Source organism: Rattus rattus, chromosome 5 (assembly GCF_011064425.1).
Source record: "Rattus rattus isolate New Zealand chromosome 5, Rrattus_CSIRO_v1, whole genome shotgun sequence".
NCBI lineage: Eukaryota > Metazoa > Chordata > Mammalia > Rodentia > Muridae > Rattus > Rattus rattus.
This window is the reverse complement of record NC_046158.1, coordinates 54,269,671-54,293,356: the sequence shown is the minus strand read 5'-3', so window position 1 is coordinate 54,293,356 and position 23,686 is coordinate 54,269,671. Positions and strand designations below refer to the sequence as shown.

At 41.7% G+C, this 23,686-nt stretch overlaps 1 protein-coding gene across 5 annotated transcripts in view; it reads left to right on the top strand.

Moving 5' to 3' along the window:
* Positions 1-23,686, top strand: part of Ttn (titin) — a 268,818-nt gene that overhangs the window by 30,873 nt on the left and 214,259 nt on the right. For 4 of the 5 annotated variants that reach the window (XM_032903541.1, XM_032903538.1, XM_032903539.1 and 1 more), the window contains 17 exons: positions 36-317; positions 964-1,230; positions 1,318-1,590; positions 1,818-2,081; positions 2,173-2,433; positions 4,155-4,415; positions 4,959-5,222; positions 5,312-5,572; positions 5,693-5,953; positions 6,434-6,694; positions 7,486-7,627; positions 7,716-7,881; positions 9,660-9,891; positions 11,247-11,531; positions 11,709-11,834; positions 16,462-16,650; positions 22,099-22,155. In XM_032903541.1, coding sequence (XP_032759432.1) covers positions 36-317; positions 964-1,230; positions 1,318-1,590; positions 1,818-2,081; positions 2,173-2,433; positions 4,155-4,415; positions 4,959-5,222; positions 5,312-5,572; positions 5,693-5,953; positions 6,434-6,694; positions 7,486-7,627; positions 7,716-7,881; positions 9,660-9,891; positions 11,247-11,531; positions 11,709-11,834; positions 16,462-16,650; positions 22,099-22,155 — 3,852 coding nt within the window. Of the gene's footprint in view, positions 1-35; positions 318-963; positions 1,231-1,317; positions 1,591-1,817; positions 2,082-2,172; positions 2,434-4,154; positions 4,416-4,958; positions 5,223-5,311; positions 5,573-5,692; positions 5,954-6,433; positions 6,695-7,485; positions 7,628-7,715; positions 7,882-9,659; positions 9,892-11,246; positions 11,532-11,708; positions 11,835-16,461; positions 16,651-17,981; positions 18,357-22,098; positions 22,156-23,686 lie in introns of all 5 variants that reach the window. The other variant, XM_032903540.1, reaches the window with a different exon arrangement.

The following is a 23,686-nucleotide window of genomic DNA, read 5'->3' as shown; positions in this document are numbered from 1 at the left end:
AAGTTTAATTGTATTTTCATCCCCCCCCCCCATAGCCAAGCAATTGATCACTTTCACACAAGAACTGCAAGATGTTGTTGCTAAGGAAAAGGACACCATGGCAACATTTGAATGTGAAACTTCAGAACCATTTGTCAAAGTAAAATGGTATAAAGATGGTATCGAAGTTCATGCAGGAGATAAGTACAGGATGCACTCGGACCGAAAAGTTCACTTCCTGTCTGTGCTGACCATTGACACATCTGATGCTGAAGACTATACCTGTGTACTTGTGGAAGATGAAAACATCAGAACAACAGCGAAACTTATTGTGGAAGGTAAAAAAAATTAGTGACTGCATCGTTTGCGGGAGTCATCGTTTAAGTCATTCCATTCGTTTACATCTCAAATGATATCCCACTTTTCCGTTACCTCCCCACCATCCCCACATCCCACATCTGCCCTCCCTTTGCCTATATGAGAGTGCTTCCCCACCCACCCACACTCTCCCACCCCACTGCTCCAGCATCCCCCTACACTGGGGTGTCAGTGTCAAGCTTCTCCAGGACCAAGGACCTCCCCTTCCATTGCTGGAGTCATTGTTTTTTATTCTATGATAATGAGCTAGACATTTTTCCTTTCATAAAAATAACTTTAGTGAAATTAGATACAAACTTATTACCAAATGTCATCAACATGCATTGCTAATAGTATTGAAATTTGAATTTTTTAAAAGTAGTATTATTTTCTTCCCTCATTTTAAAATGTCTTGATTGAAGCATATCTCCCTGATTCCAAAAGAATTCAAAAATTAAAATAACTGATTTGTATTAAAATTTTCTCAGCCCACTAGCAGGAAGATATGTCAAGAAGACAATCTTGAAAGTATAAGTCGGAGATAACAGATATAAGGCAACATCTCTATCCACACTCTAGTGGCATAACTCTCCCAAGACATTAATTCACCTTCATTTTATTCTTCAGGTGCTGTAGTTGAATTCGTGAAAGAACTTCAGGACATAGAAGTCCCAGAGTCGTACTCAGGAGAGTTAGAGTGTGTTATATCCCCAGAAAACATAGAAGGTAAATGGTATCACAATGATGTGGAGTTAAAGTCCAATGGCAAATACTCAATTACATCCCGCCGTGGGCGCCAGAACCTCACAGTCAAGGATGTAACCAAAGAGGACCAGGGAGAGTACAGCTTTGTTGTTGATGGGAAAAAGACAACCTGTAAACTGAAGATGAAACGTGAGTCTTCCCGTCCTTAATAACTTCACTGTGCATCATCAGTAGGGTTAAAGATAAAATAATAACATTCTTTTCTTTCCATCGCAGCCCGACCTATTGCTATTCTCCAAGGACTTAGTGATCAGAAGGTCTGTGAGGGTGACATTGTTCAACTTGAAGTCAAGGTCTCCTTAGAAAACGTAGAAGGCGTCTGGATGAAAGATGGCCAAGAAGTACAGCACAGTGACAGAGTTCACATTGTAATAGACAAGCAGTCCCACATGCTGCTTATTGAAGACATGACCAAAGAGGATGCTGGGAATTACTCCTTTACTATCCCTGCCCTTGGACTCTCTACCAGTGGGAATGTCTCTGTCTATAGTGAGTCTTACATAGTTTTATGTTAATTCTTACTCTTTAAAAATGTTTATGATGCTGGGGGACCAAACCCAAGGTATTTCACATGCAAAGCAAAGTCTCTATGTTGAGCTATAACCCCAGATCTAGTTTCATGTTCCCATTGGTATTGAGCCCCAGAACTTGAATGTGCAGACATTTTAAACAAATTTCACATTCATAGAATTCTTTCTGTGTCTCTTCTTTTGCAGGTGTTGACGTGATAACACCTCTCAAAGATGTCAATGTGATTGAAGGTACCAAGGCTGTACTTGAATGCAAGGTCTCGGTTCCAGATGTAACGTCTGTTAAATGGTACCTAAACGACGAACAAATCAAGCCTGATGATCGTGTGCAGTCCATTGTCAAAGGCACCAAGCAGCGACTTGTGATTAACCGAACTCATGCTTCTGATGAAGGCCCTTACAAGCTGATGGTTGGCAGGGTTGAAACCAGCTGTAATCTCTCTGTAGAGAGTAAGGATGGTTCTCTGCAACTTGTCATTCCTTTAAGCATTTTACAGTCTTGCCGTAATAATGACTACCGAATGTTTTCTTTTCCCCCTAGAAATTAAAATCATCCGAGGTCTCCGTGACCTGACGTGCACAGAAACTCAAAATGTGGTCTTTGAGGTTGAGCTGTCCCACTCAGGAATTGATGTTGTATGGAATTTTAAGGGCCAGGAAATTAAGCCCAGTTCTAAATATAAAATTGAAGCTCATGGGAAAATATACAGACTGACAGTCCTGAATATGATGAAGGATGACGAAGGAGAATATGCGTTTTATGCTGGAGAAAATACAACATCTGGAAAACTTACCGTGGCAGGTTTGTACATCGATCATTCAACCTAAGTTCTTCTGGGAAGCAACTATTACATTTATGAAGTCCTTGTTTCCCATTTCCCCACAAATCCCCATCTATCTCCCACTGCCATGCCTCTTATCACACTGATCTAAAGGCTCATAGTGTCCTCACCTTTGTCTCCACCAGCCTAATCTGTGAGGGTTCACTCAACTCCGATGCCATCTGTAAGTCAGTGTCAGATGCCACCTCCATGAGAATTTCTTTAATCTCTCCACTTCCTTATCCAACCCCAGGAGTCTTTTGTCATCATCTCTTTCAATGTCCTTATTAAGCACTTGTCTTATTCCCTATTTCCTTTCCCACACAAGAGCATATAGCGCTTGAATGTAGAATTAATGTCTTCTTACTCTTCTCTGAGTACCCCTCAAGATAGAGGATCAGTAAATGTTTGCTAAACTGAGTTTCATTTTAACTTTGCTTCAATAAAGGTTTGTTTCTTTTTTAAGTATTATTGCTCCTTAAAATGTTTTTCTCTTATTTCATTTTTGTGAACCCAATGAATATTGTCTATTACAAAACAACTTGATCCGTGTATCACTTATGACATGAAGGGGATGCTCAGCCTTTCCTATTTGGCAGAAATTATTAGCTTTAGAATGAAGATTCGTAATTATAGTCCACTTGTCAACACAGAAGTAGAAATCATCACTAACATTTTTTGTTCATTACATTTGAGTGTTGAGGAATCAGATTCACAGATTCAACCAATCTTGTATGTAAGCAGTTCATATGGTAAAAGTGTGTTTTAGTTGGCGTGACAGTCTCATGGTCTATACTTTATGACCTAGTATTTCCTTAAAGAATTGGCCATAAAAGACCATCAAATAAAGACTATCAAATAAAATCTCAGGTCCTTTACTTTTATAAGGTATGTTACATATCTTCTTAAGTGTGTAAAACTACAGGCTTTAAAACCCTATGTGATTTTACTTGGCATTTTAAAAGTACCTACCACAGGCAAGATATTACAAAAATGAAGTGGATTTGTGTCTTTTCTTGAAGAATTCAGAGTTTAGAGGAAACAGATGCCTAAGCAACTAAGTAATTAAAGCAGCAACCTCTCCCCATGCTGTTGGGGAGAGGCTCCAGTAGAAAACACTGGAGAAGAAACTGTACTTTCAAACCAAGGATCTGGATAGATAAGAAACATGTTTAATGCTTCTTTTAAGAACACTAACAAATGCTGGACATCATTATAGGTTTGTGCTTATAATTCCAAGGACTCGAAAGGCTAAGGCAGAAAGATTCCCATGCATTTAGGGTCATACCATGTTACAGAGTAAGGCAGTGCCTCAAATAAGCAAATAGTAAACACGCTTTGACATTTTGTTCAGCAAAATTTTCTCAAATTCTAAGGAGAATATACTAAGGATATATTTCCTAAAGGACCAGAGAGTATGCTTTCAAACACAAGAAACTGAGTTGAAAGTTGTCTGTATGGCATGTTATGTGTAACAGATTTCAGAATTTGGTAGTAAACCTTTTTGCCCCTTTGCACACTGTATTTTCTGTTTTCTAGTCATGCATACTTAAAATAAGGAATTTCTTGGTACTTTCTAAATATAGGTAAAAATTCATGTTTAAATCATGTTTTACGATTTGACATTTGATGTGAGGTTGCGCGATGATTTCTTTAGTCTGAGAATATGCTAAAGGACTCACCTGTGTCCTCTGCTCTGAAGGAGGGGCTATCTCCAAGCCACTCACAGACCAGACTGTGGCTGAATCCCAGGAAGCTGTGTTTGAATGTGAAGTGGCCAACCCTGAGTCTGAGGGAGAATGGCTGAAAGACGGAAAACACTTGACTCTGAGTAACAACTTCAGAAGTGAATCCGATGGCCACAAAAGGAGGCTTGTCATCGCTGCCGCCAAGTTAGATGACATTGGAGAATACACCTACAAGGTTGCAACCTCCAAAACGTCTGCCAAGCTGAAAGTTGAAGGTGAGTGACATAAGGACAGCCTCACCCTTCCCAAATCCTGCTACTGCCCTAACTGCTACCACTGAGAAAGTCAAGTTGGTGAGCATTTAAGGTCACATACATCTTCAGTTAAAAACATCATCACTTTATCAACTTTTCCTTATAAACCCTTTATGAGAATGTTCAGATTTTTCATCAGATATGTTTTTGTTTGTTTGTGATAAAATCATTGCTTGAGGTCTTTGAAATAGCTGCCTCAGACACTCTGATACCACATTCCATTTTTACCCATCTCCAGTCATTCTAGTAAGCTGTTAGTGTATTCTAGGCAAACTTCATATCACTGAAGTACAGACAAATCATTGCATAATGTACGCTTCCAACTGGAGCTCAGATTTTAAGTGATTGCCAAGTGTCTTTCAAAATGAGGGACTGCAGAAATATAAAATGCTGGCTAACCGTTCTTTCCCAAGCTAACGGGCTTGGAAGTGACCAGGTTAGGCACTTCTTTGGCTTGCTGGTCACCACTGATATTATCTAAACCAACTCTTAATTCTGCTGCAGCTGTCAAAATTAAGAAGACTCTGAGGAACCTCACAGTGACAGAGACACAGGACGCCGTCTTCTCTGTTGAACTCACACACCCAGATGTCAAAGGGGTCCAGTGGATCAAAAATGGAGTTGTCTTAGATTCCAATGACAAGTATGAGATCTCGGTCAAAGGGACACTTTATTCTCTGAAGATTAAAAACTGTGCCATGGCAGATGAATCTGTGTATGGCTTCAAACTGGGAAGGCTAGGAGCCAGCGCCAGACTGCACGTTGAGAGTAAGTTGACTCAAACTTGTACAGGTAGACAACCTGTGGTTACCGCTGTGCTAGCTGCAACCCTGAATGTCTCCAACTTTCTCCATTAGCTGTCAAGATTATTAAAAAGCCAAAGGATGTGACTGCCTTGGAGAACGCCACCGTTGCCTTCGAAGTCAGTGTTTCCCACGACACGGTTCCAGTAAAATGGTTCCACAAGAATGTGGAGATTAAGCCTAGCGACAAGCACAGACTGGTTTCCGAGAGAAAGGTTCACAAGCTGATGCTCCAGAACATCTCCCCCTCGGACGCTGGGGAGTACACAGCCGTGGTGGGGCAGCTGGAGTGCAAAGCTAAGCTGTTTGTGGAGAGTAAGTGTTTGGCAGCCTCCGTGGCATCTGCCCACGGAGTCTTACGCATTTGCGACTCCATTTTCCTTCATCAGTGTCTAAAAGTGAATTAACCAAGTCACTTTCTGATTACCCCCTAAGCGCTGCATATCACGAAGACTATGAGAAATATTGAGGTTCCTGAAACCAAAGCAGCCTCTTTCGAGTGTGAGGTGTCCCACTTCAATGTCCCTTCCATGTGGCTGAAGAACGGTGTGGAGATCGAGATGAGCGAAAAGTTCAAGATAGTGGTGCAGGGGAAACTCCACCAGCTGATCATCATGAACACCAGCACTGAGGACTCGGCAGAATACACATTCGTTTGTGGCAATGACCAAGTCAGTGCTACCCTGACAGTGACCCGTAAGTAAATATATAGGGGTGTGCGTGTGTGTGTGTGTGTGTGTGTGTGTGTGTGTGTGTGTGTGTGTGTGTATGGATATGTGATGTATATGTGCACATACACATATGTAAATATTTAGCAGACCTACTCTTACGAATCCTACACTTTAATCATTGAATCTATTAAAGCATTCTTGATAAGACATCTTCTGTGTGCTCACGACGAGTCTCTGCTAGCCTCTTCATCTGCATAAAAGTTTCTAATTGCAATATCATCAGAGGTCTACCTAGAAAATGATCTGGGTCTATCACTTTGTGTCCCTGTCACTCTCCCAGCTGGTCTCCACTCATACATGGACGGTGTCGAAGCTCCCATCTCTAAATTATAATCACATCAGCACATAGACCAAAAGCATTAGAAACTCGAATTCTGCACCCGTCACAACCCACCGTGTCGTTACGCCGCACATCCAGGTGTCTCGTTTTTATTCTCCTCTGCAGCGATCATGATTACATCCATGCTGAAAGACATCAATGCTGAAGAAAAGGACACCATCACTTTCGAGGTGACAGTTAACTATGAAGGCATCTCTTACAAATGGTTAAAGAATGGTGTGGAGATCAAGTCGACTGACAGGTGCCAGATGAGAACCAAGAAGCTGACACACTCTCTGAACATCAGGAATGTCCACTTCGGAGATGCTGCGGATTACACTTTTGTGGCTGGGAAAGCCACATCGACGGCCACCCTTTATGTGGAAGGTATGAATTCCTAGATGTAGCTGCAGGGGGTGATAATACCACGTGAAGTATTAATCTTTTGATTAATGAATGGATAAATAAAGTGAGGTATGTCCATCCAATTTGGGTGGTAATTGGAAATTAAAAGGAATTACCAGCACATACTATAATATGGGTAAATGCTGAAAATATTATGAGAAATGATAGAGGCCAGCCACAGAGCAACACATGGCTGTGTGAGTCCATTTATATGAAGTGGCCCTGATACACAAGTCTATCGAGACATAGATCATTAGCTTCTGTCTAGCAAGAGGTCATGGGAAGTGGTCTTGCATAGGATGGCTAAGAACTGTCTGATATTTTCTGGGAAAAATTAAATGGTTTTAAAATTATGGTGATGCTTATATAATGTATACTGTGAAAGCCATTAAATTAAACATTAAATCAGAACTGTTTAACCTTTTGGCTTCTCTGGGCTACACTGGCTTGGCCTAGGTGTCCATGGTACATCACATGTATTAACCACACGAAGACATGTACATGTTTATTTTGCATGGCACTGTAACAAGATGGTGTCTTGTTCATGTTTAAGAACAATGAGAAAAATTTACAAACTAAGTTCTAAACCATTCTCAAAATGTTTTAAATACGCTTATAGATTTTGAGTTGGGCTACATTCAGAGCTGTCCTGGGGGTGGATTCAGCCCCATGTCTGTGGATCAGACACCCCTGCAAAAGGATAAATCAAAGAGCATGTGACTTATATGTCAATACAGATGTCAATTGGTAATTTTCTACATTCTGCTTTCCAGCTCGTCATATAGAATTTAGGAAACACATTAAGGACATTAAGGTTCTAGAGAAGAAACGAGCTATGTTTGAATGTGAAGTTTCCGAGCCTGACATCACTGTCCAGTGGATGAAAGATGGCCAAGAGCTTCAGATAGTGGACAGGTAAGTCACTTGGCGGCCCCGCATCCCCAACTATTCCAACTTCCTTTTGAATCCTATGGGCTAAGCTCCCACTTCCTTCCCTCCACAGGATAAAGATTCAGAAGGAGAAATATGTCCACCGCCTTCTGATTCCATCGGCACGCATGTCTGACGCTGGAAAATACACAGTGGTGGCGGGAGGCAACATGTCAACTGCTAACCTCTTTGTAGAAGGCAGGGATGTCCGCATCCGGAGCATTAAAAAGGAAGTCCAGGTATTGTCTACACACTGGGTTTTTTGGCAAATCATTCTTTCTCCACTCTTACGCTTTCTTTTTACTTTTAACTTTTCTAATCACGGTATTTTAAAGGCTGAAATCAGCTTGTCCCTGTTGGCTTAGATTCTTATGCTGCCATCAGTTGACTCAGCCTCTTGTCAGTCAACAAGTATGTCCTTCCATTATACAGCTAATTTCTTCCATTAAGAGAGATGCAGAGAAAACAGCTGTAGATGGGTTTTGAAGAAATGGCTAAGCCATTAAGAGCCCTGCATGCTTCCCCAGAGGACCTGGATTTGATTCCAAGTACCCACATGGCAATATATAGAGTCTCTAACTCCAGTCCCAGGGACTCTGATGCCCACTTCTGGCCTCCTCTGGCATTAGGCATGCAAATGGTACACAGGCATACATTCAGGCAAAACACCCAAACACATAAGGTAAAATAAAATATAAACTTTTAAAACAGCTGTATAAACTTTGCCATTGAAGAAGTGACTATTTACTGTGAAGCTTCAATCAGGCACAAACTAAAATTTAAATTGTGACACTCACACATTAGCTATCAATAAGAAGAACATCTAGGAGATAGCATATTCTCAGGTTTTTTCCTATGAAGAGGTATGTAGGGTTTGCGTGTCTGTGCATGCTTGCTGTGGGCCTAAGAGTCGTCCCGGTGTGAACAACAATTCCTAGCAAGAATGCTGAGCAAACACTTTTGCCATCTGTCAATGACGATCAATGTCTGAACAATGACAGTCATTGTTCTATTACTGTGAAGAGAAATCGAGACCAAGGCAACTCATATAAAGAAAGCAATAATGTATTGCTTACAATTACAGAGAATTAATTATGATCATCCTGGTAGGAAGCAGACATGAACTTCCAGGTACTGCTGAAGAAGAAGTTTTCCAGCCTGATCTATAGGCAGCAGGCAGGGAGAAAAGACTCAGCCTGGCATTGGTGGTTGGAACCTCAAAGCCCAGGCCCAGTTACACACCTACTCCAGCAAGGCCACACCTCCCAATCCTTCCCAAGCAGTTCCACTAACTGGTGACCACATTTGAACATAAGAGCCCATAGGCCTGGAGAGGTCATTCTCATGCAAACACCCCAACATCCAGTGTGCTTACTGTGCTTATCCTGTGGGTGCTGATCTTTCCAGATGACGTAATGGAGGAAGAAGTATGTTCCAAGAAATTAATTTTGAGTTTAGCTCTGTCATTTTTCTCTTCCAGAAAACAAACAAACAAACAAACAAACAAACAAACCCCACCATGCTTTAGAGAGCCTGTGTTGTATTAAAAACACGTGCAGTGAAAACTTGTACAATCCAGCTGAGTCTCTTTCCCCTTATATTCTAGTTCTGAACCTTGGTTTTCTCGCTTTTAAACTGTAGTCCATAAAGTTATAGTTCATGTAGTGTGAAATCAGACTGAAGAGTAGCTTTAAAGGCCTCTAATAATCAAAAGCCCCCAGGTGTAAAATACCATCAGTTCAGTTATTGCTTATCAAACTGTAAACAATTAAAGATGAAACAATTGTCACTTGGGCAGCCTCCCTCATTAGCGCAGGTATAAGCTTGATTCCCTACATGAGAGATTTGAGTGCTATTTGTCCAAAATATGAAGGAAACATTAAAATGTGCTGTAGTCAGCCAACTTCTTGGGCCACGACATACTGATTTTTAATGCCCTGTAAGTGAAGAGCTTTAGATATGGATTAACAGAACTGAAATTGGATCCACTCTGTTTTCTCTATCGTTTCCTCAACAGGTCATTGAGAAGCAGCGTGCTGTTGTGGAGTTCGAAGTCAATGAAGATGACGTTGATGCCCACTGGTACAAAGACGGCATCGAAATCAATTTCCAAGTTGAAGAACGACACCAATATGTGGTGGAGAGAAGAATTCACCGGATGTTTATATCTGAAGCGAGGCACAGTGACGCAGGCGAATATACCTTTGTGGCCGGCAGGAACAGGAGCTCCGTGACTCTCTATGTCAATGGTACGCAGTTAGACTTCAACACATGCCATTAATACAGTAGTGGTGCCTGAGAGTTTTCTAACAAACCCACGGCACTCATCTGGATATAACTGCATCTGTGTTCATACTGGCCCTGCGGGAAAAAGAGAGCAGCTGCTGAAAGGGTTATTGAGATGTCATTTCCAGGAAGCACCTGCTGGCTAGAACTCCATTTGTTTGATTGACACTACTGAACATCCACTGCGTGTCAATTGTAATATACTCCAGATGCCTTTTCATATACTGCATTAAGTTGCAGATTTCTGTCCTAATGGTTGAGGTGTGAATAACACTTCTATACAAGTAGTGAGGGCATTTTCAGCCTTCATTTCAAAGCTTGGGAAAATCCAAAGATCTCCTTTGAGACCATGGAGTGCTTAGAGAGCCACAGGCTCTCTCTGCCCCAGGCTCTAAGATCAGTGCTTTGTTTTGGAGGTGGAATTGTTAATCTCTTACCAGGAGCTTCCTAACAGTCCTCGAGAGGGTCTCAGTAAACCTCTTTCCTCATCAGAAACCCTAGCTCTGAATTTAAAGTTTGTCAGGACCTGAACCTAACCTAGAGACAGAGAAAGGAACAGAACCCGTCTCCTGGCCACACTCTTGGCTGTCTTGAAACAAAACTCACCTTGAGTCAGATGGAGGGGAGTTGGGAGTTGGTCTTAACACTCATAAAGATGGTCGGTCCCTTGGCCGTGCTCTCCTGTGTCCCTGAGAGATGCAGTTGCCATGGCATCACTTTGTCTCCTCTGCAGAGAAGCATAGAGAAGTGAAGAAATGTAAGAGGCTGGCCTTTATTTTCTTCTGTCTGCGGTCTCCTCATCCAACACCAAGACTATACGCTGATGAGCATAATCATAAAGCTGAATTTTGTTAAATTTTTAATTGCACTCTACTGATGTAGAATAATATTCAACCACTCCATGCTTACAGGATATATCCCATTGGCCTCAGTACGTAACAGCAACTGTGACTTAATCCATAATACTCACTTGTAAAGTGAACAAACCTGGATTCGATAAGCCCCTTCACTGTGGAATTTGCTCAAATGACTTAAAAATAAGCAGGATATGAGGATTGTTCTAGATGTTTAATTGTCTATTAGTGTACCCCAACATCAAACCAGAATGATGATGCTATACATAGGTACCTGGCACTCTCAGCACCCCTCTGTGAACATTTTTAAAAAAAATTCTTCATGAAGTTATTTCCTTTCCTTGAAAGAAAAAAAATATTCCTCTTAGTGCAAAGAATATTCTGATGTCTTGAAACAAAGGAGTGTAGAGATGCACACTGCCTACTTCCTCCTTCATGGGCTGCTTTCCGCCATTGTCTTTTAGCTCCAGAGCCTCCCCAAGTCCTTCAGGAACTTCAGCCTGTCACTGTACAGTCCGGCAAGCCGGCTCGCTTCTGCGCTGTGATATCAGGCAGACCACAGCCCAAGATTTCCTGGTACAAGGAAGAGCAGCTGCTTTCCACAGGCTTCAAGTGCAAATTTCTCCATGATGGGCAGGAGTACACGCTTTTGCTCATTGAGGCCTTCCCAGAGGATGCAGCTGTCTATACTTGTGAAGCCAAGAACGACTATGGAGTAGCCACAACATCAGCTTCTCTTTCTGTGGAAGGTAGGAAGGCCCTGGGACTTCCCAGCTTACAAAGAGGCCCTTAGAAGCCAGCCAGAAGCTCTCCCAGGGCAGTAACAATAGATTGTACCCAACTCTGAAAGCACTCTCTTGGGATGTCCAACCAGGAGGGCTATGTGGAGACTTAACCTTGACAAGTTCTAAGGTCTCTTTCTTTAGTTCCAGAAGTTGTATCTCCGGATCAGGAAATGCCAGTTTACCCGCCTGCCATTGTCACGCCACTTCAGGACACGGTTACTTCTGAGGGGCGCCCAGCGCGTTTCCAGTGCCAAGTTTCAGGGACAGGTAGGCACTTCATAAAAATGTACCCTTACTGGAGTTTACAGAGGACGCGTAAAGCATAGTGTTCTTAATCTTTCCCACCTTGTAAACATCTCTCACAAATGATGTTTTTGAACCTGAATAGAAATCTAACAGCAGATATATTGAAATGATTTAATTAAGAATTATATCTTCATTATATATATACACACACACACATATTTTGGCTTGTATTATATATACTACTTGTTTGTACCTTTGAAAATGGTTAAGATGTGCAATTATTCTTTCTGAAAACCTTTGAAGATTTTTTTCCCACAAGTATCTTAAAAACATCTATTTTCCTCATGGTTGTGGCTACATTTTTAATCTCTTAATTGTGAAACCATGGCAAAGCTTCAATTGTTATGAATTTAATTGAAGTAGCCATTTTATAGATTTCAAGAGAAATCACTTATATGTGAGGTATTATGTCTATGGACAAGGCATGTGGAAGGTATTTTCTCTGTTGTGGACAAAAGTTTAAGCTTTAAATACAAAGGTGAGATTGGAATTGTGAATCTATATGAATTCTTCAGTCTTCTGTCTCTTATGAACCTAATGAGAATACTATTAAATCTCAGAATGTGTATCTCACAAAGGCATGGATTGGCCTTTAGTGTCTAGAACCTGGTGATGGAAAATAAGAGTTGCGCCTCCTAGTAGGGAAGAGGGTCTAGAAAAGCGAGGGGATCCTTGCCCAAGAAGAATACTTTGTCCATAGTAGAGTAAATAAAATGGTGAAGGATGAAATGAATGGCTGTAAAATAAATAATATCAAGCACTTCAGATCATTGACAAGGCTGAGTTAAGAAAGAGTCAAGGTTGCATTTAACACAATGCTTGGCATATAACTACCATTCAATCGCAGTTGTCTGCTTTCGGTTTTAATTGTGGGCATGCATCACACCACCCAGCAATTCCCCTCGCTTGACTTTGAAAAATCAATTTAAAAAAACAACAAAACAGTGTAAATATGATTATGGCCTGATCTCAGATGCTCACATGATAAATCAAAGGAATGAATGATTGATTTACCCCCAGATGAAAAAAATTCTTCCTCATTTTTCTTGGTGTGTATGTGTGTGTGTGTGTGTGTGTGTGTGTGTGTGTGTGTGTGTGTGTTTATGTGTGTAGCAACACTGCAGGGGGATTCTCAAAGCGTGGCAGTTACTGTTTTGTTTATTATGCTGCTTCCATTAGTTGATAACTCAATTTCTGCCTTGCTAAGAGCTATTTTCCTAAAGAAGTTAGTATTTCCATAGATCTTCTGACCTAATGGCGTCTTCCTCTGGGATGGAGATGCTAATTTAAAAACCTAATAGACCTGCTTCAGTATATGAGTATAATTAAAGTATGATGTATGTAAAGCACCTGTAGGCATGGTTCCCAAGTGACCGGTGCTAATGTCCTCATCTATTAGAGCCTTAGAGGCTAGCACTGGATGGAAACTGATGGCCAATTCTGTGGTCTTTGTGTCTTTGAAGCACAGTTTTTGAGACCTGCTGAATATGAGTGCAGGACAGCAGCTTGATAATGTTCTTCTGATGCAGTCATTTCACTCAAGAATGAAATATATGCTAACTATATTAAATGTATTTACAAATTGGATCTTAGAGAAAAAATGTATATACACAGAGAGACGCATGTCACTAGACAGCAATAATTATAACACTGCATATAACAATTATGCATTTACAAACATACTATAGTTTTATCTTAAATGTTACAGCAACGCATTCTGAGTCTTCTGTAACACTCTAAAAATCAATAAAGAAGAATCACTTTGGCACGATTGATGCCTGATCAGAGAAGACCTTGCAGCTTTGTGACTCATTAACTCCTTATGTGTTGTACTATTTATGCACACGTAAACATTACTGTCCCCTCGTACAGACACGCTTTTAATAGGATATAAATTAAGTTCATGAAGTGGCACTACCTTTCAGACTAATGAAGTTTTATTACCAAGATTGAAAATATTTACCCATCATACCCTGACCGTGTATTTCCTAAGGAAGTGGATCATGCCTTCCACAAATTGGAGAGAGGATTCTGAGTTTTCAAGTTCCTTTGTCTTGGGGACAAAGGGAGGAAGGCTTTGTCCTAGAGAGGAAGGAAGCCGTAATACTTTCTGAAGCTTGAGCAAACAATCTGGGGCTACTGTCTCCTTGGGAAAACAGTATTTGCTGAAGGTCTCTGGTGCCCCCTTCTGGTAAAAAAAGGAAATTTGGAAAAGCGTGAATGTGAGTGGCCAGACGAAGCTTTTGCCTTCCGAGAGGTGAAGAGACACATGGGTGACTAGAGCACATAGTCACAGACACTGTCACATAAACCGAGTGTTCTCTGTCAGAGAGAGAGAGAGAACTGGAGAGGTGTGTGCACTGAACAAAGTGTAGTAGGACCAGAGTACACACAGTGTGACAGGCAGAGAGGGAAGCTTTTATAAGTCACAGAGAACTTTGAATGAAACCTGTGGATAGTTGGCGTTTAGTGGAAACGCAACGGCTGGAGTAGGCAAGAGGCCAAGGCCGGACAGCAGAGTGCCCCCTTTTGTGCCTGGACTTTACTTAGTTGATCTTCTTTGCAATCAAGGAGCAGCTCAAGGCGTAATAAGCTTCTAAGCATCACGGTCTAGCCGTCTTTAGACATCATCCTGGGTTGGGCAGAAAGGTACAGATGGATGTTGGCCAGGAGAGAAGTTTGGATGGTGTTGATGAGGCCTTTATCAAGGAGACCCGGGACAGAAGGAAAAGAGTAGCTAAGGATTCAGGAAGAGGAAGGTACGGTTAAGGAGCCAGATACAAGGGTGAGAGGGAAGGAGTGGGAGACCGGGGAGCCTCCCAGAAGCCACAAGCTGACAATGAGCAGCACAGACCGTGGCAGGCCAGCCAGATGGACCGCATGCTCTGCCAAGAAAGGTTTTATTTCGTTTTTCCCTCCACTTACTGCATTGGTTGTTAGCAGTTCCTGTCACACACACACACACACACACACACACACACACACACACGCATACACACACACTTGAACATGCATGCACACACACACTCACACATACTCACACATACATACACATGCATACACATACACTCGAACATACATGCACACACACACTCACACATACTCACACATACACACGCACACACACACTCAAACATGCATGCACACACACACTCATACTCACACATACACACACACGTGCACACATGCACACACACACGCACACAACACATGTGTACACACATGCAAGGACTAGTTCATAGAATGGCTGTGTGATTCGTTGTGTCATTTGCCTATCACATGCCCTTAGCGTTTTACTGAAGACACTACTGATCTCCTTTGGCATCTGTTTTCTCTAACAACTCCCTTATCTCAGTGGCTTGTGAGTCATTCCACACGTGCTGTGTCACCGAGCTCTCCCAACCACTGTATGCAGTGTTTAGTCCATGAATTCATCCTATCTGATAGATCAGGAACATGATTCAGAGATATTAAATGACGTGGCCTGGGTCAAAAGCTGGCAAACGATATTATCACATACCATTTTCTAATTACCATATAACCTAGGGAATGTCAAAGATTGTATCCTTAGAAAGAAGATCTTGTAGTTCATAAATAGTGGCTATCACTGGGAGGAGGGTGACATTCATAGATCGACAGTGCCACCAAAATTCTGAATGATCCAGTTACTAACTAGCATAGTCCTCCATAAGGAAATGGTGTCCCAAGTGTCTGAGATGGCTCAGTTCTGACCCTAACCACAATCAACTAAAAGTGTGTATTCTCTTCAAGTACAGCCATGCGGTAATATTTTATTTCATCCTTGATTTGTATTTTTCTTTTCATGAAGATCGCTCAATGGAAAAATAGTTAAAGGAGTTGAAGATGCCTAAACTCTGAGGTTTTTTCTTCTCTCTCCATTTGAACACAGTTATTTACTACATAACTATTTTTGCTAAAGTCTTTTGACATCAGCTCATTGGTCATAAAATGGAGAGATATAAGGCTGTCCACTTGAGGCTTGATGGGATGTTGATCTGTTTCTTGATTATTTACCTTCTGCAAGCTGGTGTCGGTGCTGGCCTGACGTTCCATCAATTGGAACCCTGGCCACAATTTCCAGATCCTTCATAGTGCTTCACAAATAGATTCTTTCCTGAACCACTGAACATGGCGTGCAAATGCCTCAGAAGAATAGAACCCACAGCTAGGATTTGTATCACATGCCTGAAATTTCCAACAGCAGGACTTCAGAGGCAGGAGCAGGAAAAGCCAGATGCCAAGGTCACCAACGTAGCAAGTTCAAGGGCAGTGTGGGAGACGTGGGACTCTGTCTCAAACAACTGGGTTTTAAAGAGCGAAATGAACACTTTAGGGTTTGAAACGTTGCACCTAGCTCAACAATTGAACAAGCTGGATCTTTCTAGAATCATATTCCTTTCTGGAAGATGAGAGACAGATATCAGCAGGTATGATGTGTGCAGAAGAAAAATATAAGATCCTTAAGCTAAAAAATGAAATATGGTCTGTAGCCTAATCAAGATTGTGTTTACAGATAAATAAAAAAAGATATCACTCATTTAAAAGATTTAAATGTTTTCTTCTGCAGATTTGAAGGTTTCTTGGTACTGCAGAGACAAGAAAATCAAACCATCTCGGTTCTTCAGGATGACGCAGTTTGAAGACACTTACCAGCTGGAGATTGCTGAAGCCTTCCCTGAGGATGAAGGAACTTACGCTTTTGTCGCTAATAATGCTGTGGGCCAAGTGTCCAGCACCGCCACCCTGAGACTGGAAGGTAGAGTGAGATTTTTAAGAACTTCACAGTACCAGTAACAGTTACTAAGGACATCACATAAACCATTTGTCCTTCATTCCTTTCGTTTAATTCACAATTTCCATGTTGTGCGGTTTCTGCTCCCCGTTCCCCATGGGCCCTCGTCTTTTTACTTGCCCTGCTTTCTCTCCATACAGTGTTGTGATGTTTTACTGTCTCCGATGGCTTCTCTGCTTCCTGATCAGCATGTATCAGACTGTAGCGAACAGTGCTGGGGGGAAATGGGGTGTATTTGCTTTCTTACTGAGCCAGGATAGAGATCTGACCATCTTCACGTGCTGTTGACAGAAGTCTGATTTTACTAGCATTACGGTAGACAGTTTCAGATCTGAGCACAAGGTAAATATACTCACCAAGACTAACGGGACCCAGACTAGAGCCCCACTGCTAAGGTGCCTTAATGTTTCTGTTCATTAGTTAGAGTATACTCAGAATCAGTTTCTCAATCACTGAGGACTTTAATTCAAAACAAGAGTAACAGTGGGCTGGGAGTGTGGCTCAGTGGCTCTTGCCTATGCACGCTCCAGGTCTTGAGTTTTTCCTCAACAACACACACACACACACACACACACACACACACACACACACACAGTCACAACACACTCTCACACACACATACACAGATACACACACATACACAGATACACACACACACACATACACATCACCCACACATAAATACATGTAAACACACATATATACACCACACACACACACACACACACACATCGCCCACACATAAATACACATAAACACACATATACATACCACACACACATACACAAATACATACATACATACATACACACACTAAAATAAAATTTAAAAATTATAAAAGAATTTCACACACAATCATGTTATTTTTTTGAATCAATGTACTCTATATGAAGTATAAAGAAAACAAGGATTTAGGGAAACTTCGAGTTTCTTCTTTAATTTTAAGGGTTATAGTGACAGATTTTCTTAATAATGAGTCTAAAGTGGTTTGCAAAATAGAAAGGCTTGATTTAGACACAGAGTGGGAAAGTTAATTCCTGAATCTAGTCGCACTCTCCACTATTACATCCCTGGTCTGTGGCGTTTCCTTCATTCTTTCAACTGATCGTCTCACCTTATCTGTCTGGAAAATGGTCAAGAATTTGTGCAACTTAGATTCCATAGTGTCAAAGCCTTAGGATCGGATTGAATTCTAGCTCATCACTGAGATCTATGGTAAACTTAAAATAGACAATTCCAAGTGAGCTTTTACTTAAACAGGGAAAGGCACTAAAAACTGGCGTGCTTCTTTTCAGGATTTAGCAAATCTGAAGGAGTTACACCAGAGTCTCAGTGGCATGCCTCGCCATCAGTTTCACTTAAGAAGGAGGTCCTTGGCCAAAAGCCCATCTTCATCCAGCCTCTGCCAAGCCTCAGGGTGCACAGCGGGGAGACAGTCAGATTTCACGCGAGGGTTTCTGGTGTTCCCAAACCAGCAATCCAGTGGTTTCATAACCACCAGCCAATTCTACCATCAAAAGATGTAGTTTTCCATTTTGAGGAGTCCACAGGCATGGCTTTAATGCTTATAGTTGATGCTTACCCAGAGCATGCTGGGAAATACACTTGCAGAGCAGCCAATAGCGCTGGGGAAGCCACCTGTGCAGCTACACTCACAGTGACTGCGAAAGGTAAAGCCCCTCTTGCTCCAAGGACTTTGATTTGCTGTCTACCACCCCGCGGCTACTAATAAGAATCCCCGCTGCTTGCTTCACTGTATATGTCGATCGATTCCCGCTTTACTAACCAAGTAGCATGCAGTACACCTCACTAAGCCTCCATCTGCAGGTTTAACCCACATACTTGAATCTGACTGGAACATGTGTTTCGAGAAATAGGAAACCACTGTTTTGTTAGCCAGCAACTTTGTTTGCTTGTTTTCTTTGAGAGGAGAGGGGTTGACTTTGCCAAAGGCGTCTGTTACAACGTCTCACCACCAAATGATCTTTCTGCTTAATAATATATTGAAGCATATGATGGAGAATGAGTGGGCTAAAGAAGGTGGAGATGGAGAGGGAACCAGATTGTGTCACTCTGCAGGCCTGAAGAGAGGACAGAAGGCAGGAGCCGGATGCCACATACTGTCCCCATTAGCCTTCAGAAGCCACCCACTGCTGACCGTTGGCAGTGAATGTTCTCCTGTGGGGTCCTACATTCTAGCACACTGCACCTGGCATGACCTTTTCACATGACAGTGGCCTCCTTCACCTTCTTCCATGCCCTTTGTGTCACTGACCTAGGCAAGCGAGGAAGCGTAACATCCTTTTCTTTTTCAGGTGGCTTAAATATATAGTGCAAGCTCCAGATAGACAGTCCTAGGAAAGATGTCAGAGTCCACAGACAGCAGCCACTTCCTCTTTCACTGAGGAGGGTTGCAAAATAGCCCCAAAGGAATGAAGTCATGTCAAAGATCATTGCACGAATACGAAGTGTAGCTTTTTTAGAGCGTATCTCAGAGCTCTCCCCACACAGCAACCTCTGTTCCACGATGCCGTGCCCTGTCCTGAGTGATCAGGGAGATCTGCCAGAAAGTCCAGGGGGAGAAGGGTATGCTGAAGGTTCTCCTGCCTCTTTGGGACCTCACTATTAAGTGTGGCAACACTGCTCAGTTCCTCTGTAGTCTAGATGACTTTTCTGTTGGTAGAATCTAGACTCACGAAGATGTAACCACAGAGGCGTCAGAGTGGGGCAGCCATGGAATGGAAGCATCAGTGTGTTGTCATAGGCAACGTTCAGCTAGTAGACTAAGGGCTATAGTGCTGTGCTGTGCAGTGATTACAGAGAGACGGCCTCAGCAGGGCTAGGTGCAGAATTGGTCACATGACATTTAGCCGTGTACAACGTTTTTTAGTTTCACCTTCATCATCTTATGAAGCTTCCCAGGCGACCAAACTGAGTCAATGATCATGTTCCTTAACCCACCTCTAGCATCTAACCCATAAGTACTTTATGAAGGTAGGCTAAGTCATTGGCCAAACTTGTAGGAGAATTTAACTCTCGGTGCTGATTCACCTTGAAAGCTAGCGTCAGGAAATCCAATTTATTTGGCATGGACTTCTTTTTCTGCTATTTATCAGAGACAAATCTTGAAAATAGCACCAAATAGGGTTAAAATATTGTAGTTGCCAGCTACTTCTTGGGTAGTTATCATTGTGTCTGGCGCTGATTCGAACTTCAATTGAATTGATTCCATAGTAAGAGTTAAACAGATTACCCTAATGATGAGTGAGTGTCCCATTCAGCAGTCACTGTCCTTTTCTTTCAGGCCTGAAGGTTCTAGATTTAAATGGGGAAGCCATGAAAACAGAAAATTGGATATTGACAATAATAGGGTTCTATTTGGACTACGATTAATGGTCTGAAGATAGTTTTTCTATAAATGATACTGCTTTTACAGTCTTGTATTCTCTTGAAATTATGGCAATTTTCTCCTGACAACATCATGACTTTAGTTGTTACTGTACCTGAGTCTCTATTGTATCTGAAAGAGTGCAGAAAAATTTGTCTGAGAGAAGCATAATTTTCCCCTTATCCTTGCCTCTTAGGTACAAATACTATGAGAATATCGTATTTGAAGTGTCCAGAGCTTGTGTTATGTATCTATAGGCCAAGGACCTTTACTGGGTCATGTGGGAAGGGGTCAAGCAGATGTCAAGCATCCTAAGGGTTATGGGAAAGAATAGCCACAAATTCCTCCCTGATCCTCTTCAAATGGTGGATGGATATTAGAGATAACAAGGGAGCAGTAAAGTTCTGTCTCGTGTATAGCTATCTCTATACTGAATTTTGGTTCTCTTTCTTGCCAATCGGGAGAATCAGTCTCATTCATTCATGTACTATGTCTGCAATCCTTCTCACCCAAAGTGGAATCTTTGCCGAATCTGAGATTCTTGTTCCTTGGCAGTCTCTGGATCTAGTTCCATAATGAACAATGCAAATGTCTAGTCAAACAGAGCGGCCCTGTCCAGAGCACTGGCTCTCAGTCTCACTGAAGTTTTTGCTAGCACAGTAATCACGCAGAACGATTGTTCATACAGAGGGGCTGTCTGTGACTTGTGTAGGTGACAGAGGTAACAGTTTTGCCACGTTGTGCAGTTGGGAGTTGTCTGTGTAGAAGTGGGAAAAGTGTGACTCTTTCAGATCTCTTCTGTAAAGTACAGTGAAGATGGCCAAATGTCATCTTCACAGAGTGGATTGAACTGGGCGCTTTTGGCCCAGGAATTCTTCTGTACTCCATTACAATTGATTATGTTATCAAAATGTTATTGGAACAGGAGAACACTCCTTTTTAAATCCAAACAGCATTTCTTGCACTTATAAAAGTATTAAGGATGAAATACTTTTGGGTGTTTGAAGAATGAAGGATTGGGCACAAGCATCTAGTTATTTAACGTGAAGTTAGTATTTGTATGTGCCCTTTTATTTTGATCTAAATCATTTATGTAGGCTACATGGCTGTCCATAAAGTTCAGATGGGGATGTGAAGGGCTTGTTAGTCTGTTTGAACAATGGTCTTTAGTGCATAACAAAATAGAAACATGGGATGTTGCTTTTGAGACTGTCCCAGTGACAATCCATCTTCTTGGGATTCAGCCTGCTTTGTGTTCTTCCAAACACAACTAGTGCATGGCTTTCCCTAGCTACAAGAGAATCACAAGGGAGAGTAGTTACAAACGTTACTCCACTCAGATACTAAGAGTGTAATGATACCTTTAACTAACAAACGAAAAAAATTCGTGGAGAAAAAAGAATGAAAGGAAACATCAGGGTTGTCATTTATATCATGCTAAAGATCACAAGGAAATGCAGGAAAGGCCCTCATAGCCAATGCCAGAACTACAGGAATTGGAGAACGTGTGTCCCAGGCTACCAGCCTTGTTCTGGAAGCTGTCTTAGAGACCACTGTGCCCTAATCCTAAACCTGTACCTTGTATAACAAAAGAAATTTGAGGGTTGAGAAGTCTTTGTCCACTGGCTGCCGTGTCATTGAATGTTGTTATCATTCCAAATTTGAGAGGACACTCAAATCAAGAGGCCAGGAAATAAACAGAAGTGGCAAGCGATCAAGTGCATGTTCCTAATAACTGTGGTTTCCACGCCTTACACGTGTGCAGTTGGCAGGACATGACGAAGAGAGTATTTTTAGTTTGGGAGTTGCTTTTCTGGGTGCATGTGAAGGCATGGGGGAGTGGAACACGACTCTTTGTAATAATTTGTGATCCATCCGCTCATCGATTCCTTTGGCATGGGTATTTGGGGGATGCATCTTCTCATTTTACAACGGAAGGGCAGCGATTGTCACATAAGTCGTTAGTTGATTCAGAAGCTGTGGGCAGTCACTCACGCAGGTTTCTTGTTGCTTTTCTATTTTAGCCCCGGAGTCAATTTTACATGAGCAGATCGGCCAGCAAATTGAAATGGAGATGAAAGGTACCGTTATGACGAATGTGAGGTTACAGTAGCAAGTCTGGAGGATTAGCAGAACCCTTGACCTACTTGATATCTCTTAGGATTTTCGAGGATACGGCATAGATGTACAAATATATCTCTTTGAGAATATATTCCTATGTCGCATGCCTGGTTTAGTATGCTGACGGTTCTGTGCATCACAGTAAATTGTTGAATGGTATTTTTTTTTTAAAAAAGTCTTACATTGAAACTTTATCAGCCACATTCAGTTCTATGTTTGCAGCCATCTTGGAAAGTGTGTACTATGAACGGTTGTCATTTTAATGCATGAAATCATGGACGTAGAGGTTTGTTTTTCAAAATCACGGTGACTTGAATTGAACGACGGGGGTTAACCTGCAATTTCCAGAATGCAATGTCATGAATGAAATTATAATGGAACTGCTACTCTCTTTTAGGATGTGTGAAAACCTTACATTCCCATTCTTGGTCCACACCTCATGCACACAGATCACTTTAACATGATATGTCTCTTATACTGGCTTGCAGATAGCTATCTCGTGACCCTTGCCTGCTTACTTTGCATACTGTTGTGACTCTTATAGCTGTATTAGTTCGAATAAACGCCTTCTCATTTTATGTCATCTAATTCTTTATGATTTTAGTTCTATATATTTTTTAAATAGTTCATTATCAAAATTTTAATAATTCAATCTCCAATCAAAAGGATCAGAAAGGGCGTTTATTCTACACTCTGCAAGTCGGGTAAGATTTCTCTCTTAGCCATCAAACCAGCAAAGTTGTCCTGCTCACAAAACAAATACACACAGGAATTTGTTACTTTTGAAATGCACTTTTGCTTGTTCAAGAAGAAATTTCAGCAGTCTGAAGAAAAGACCAGACAACGAACGATTGTCGTGTCAGAATCTTTTAAACAGAGCATGGTGTTGCGTTTATTCGAACAAATATGGTGAGTGACTTTTTTACGGATTTGTGAGACTCTGTAGCATGCACTTCCTTTCATTTCCCATTTTAAAAATTTCATTTATTTTCAACTTCTCCAAGTGCTGCGGAAAATAGTAAAATGCTCTGTAATTTAATTATCTTTCAGAAGAGCTCTTTGAGGGGGAAGCTGACGGCGCAGGAGACACTCGAGGAGCCTTCTCTGACTCTGAAGACATAGACCACCACTCCCTGATGGCCAGGAGATATGCAAATAGAATGTCGTCCACAAGCTCCTGGCCCGAATGTTTCAAGCCTGCTTTTACTCAAAAACTCACGTTTCAGTATGCTTTAGAGGGCGAACCTGTTGTGTTTACATGCAGACTGGTGGCCTATCCAACTCCAGAAATGACTTGGTTTCACAATAATAGGCCCGTCCCCACAGGTTTCCGTAGGGTGATAAGAACCGAGAATGACTTACACCAACACTCTTCCAGCTTAGAGGTGCAAAGGGTCCAAGGCCGAGATTCTGGCAGTTACAGGATCTTGGCAGTTAACAGTGAGGGGTCCGCTGAGTCCAGTGCATCACTGCACGTTATCCAGAAAGGGC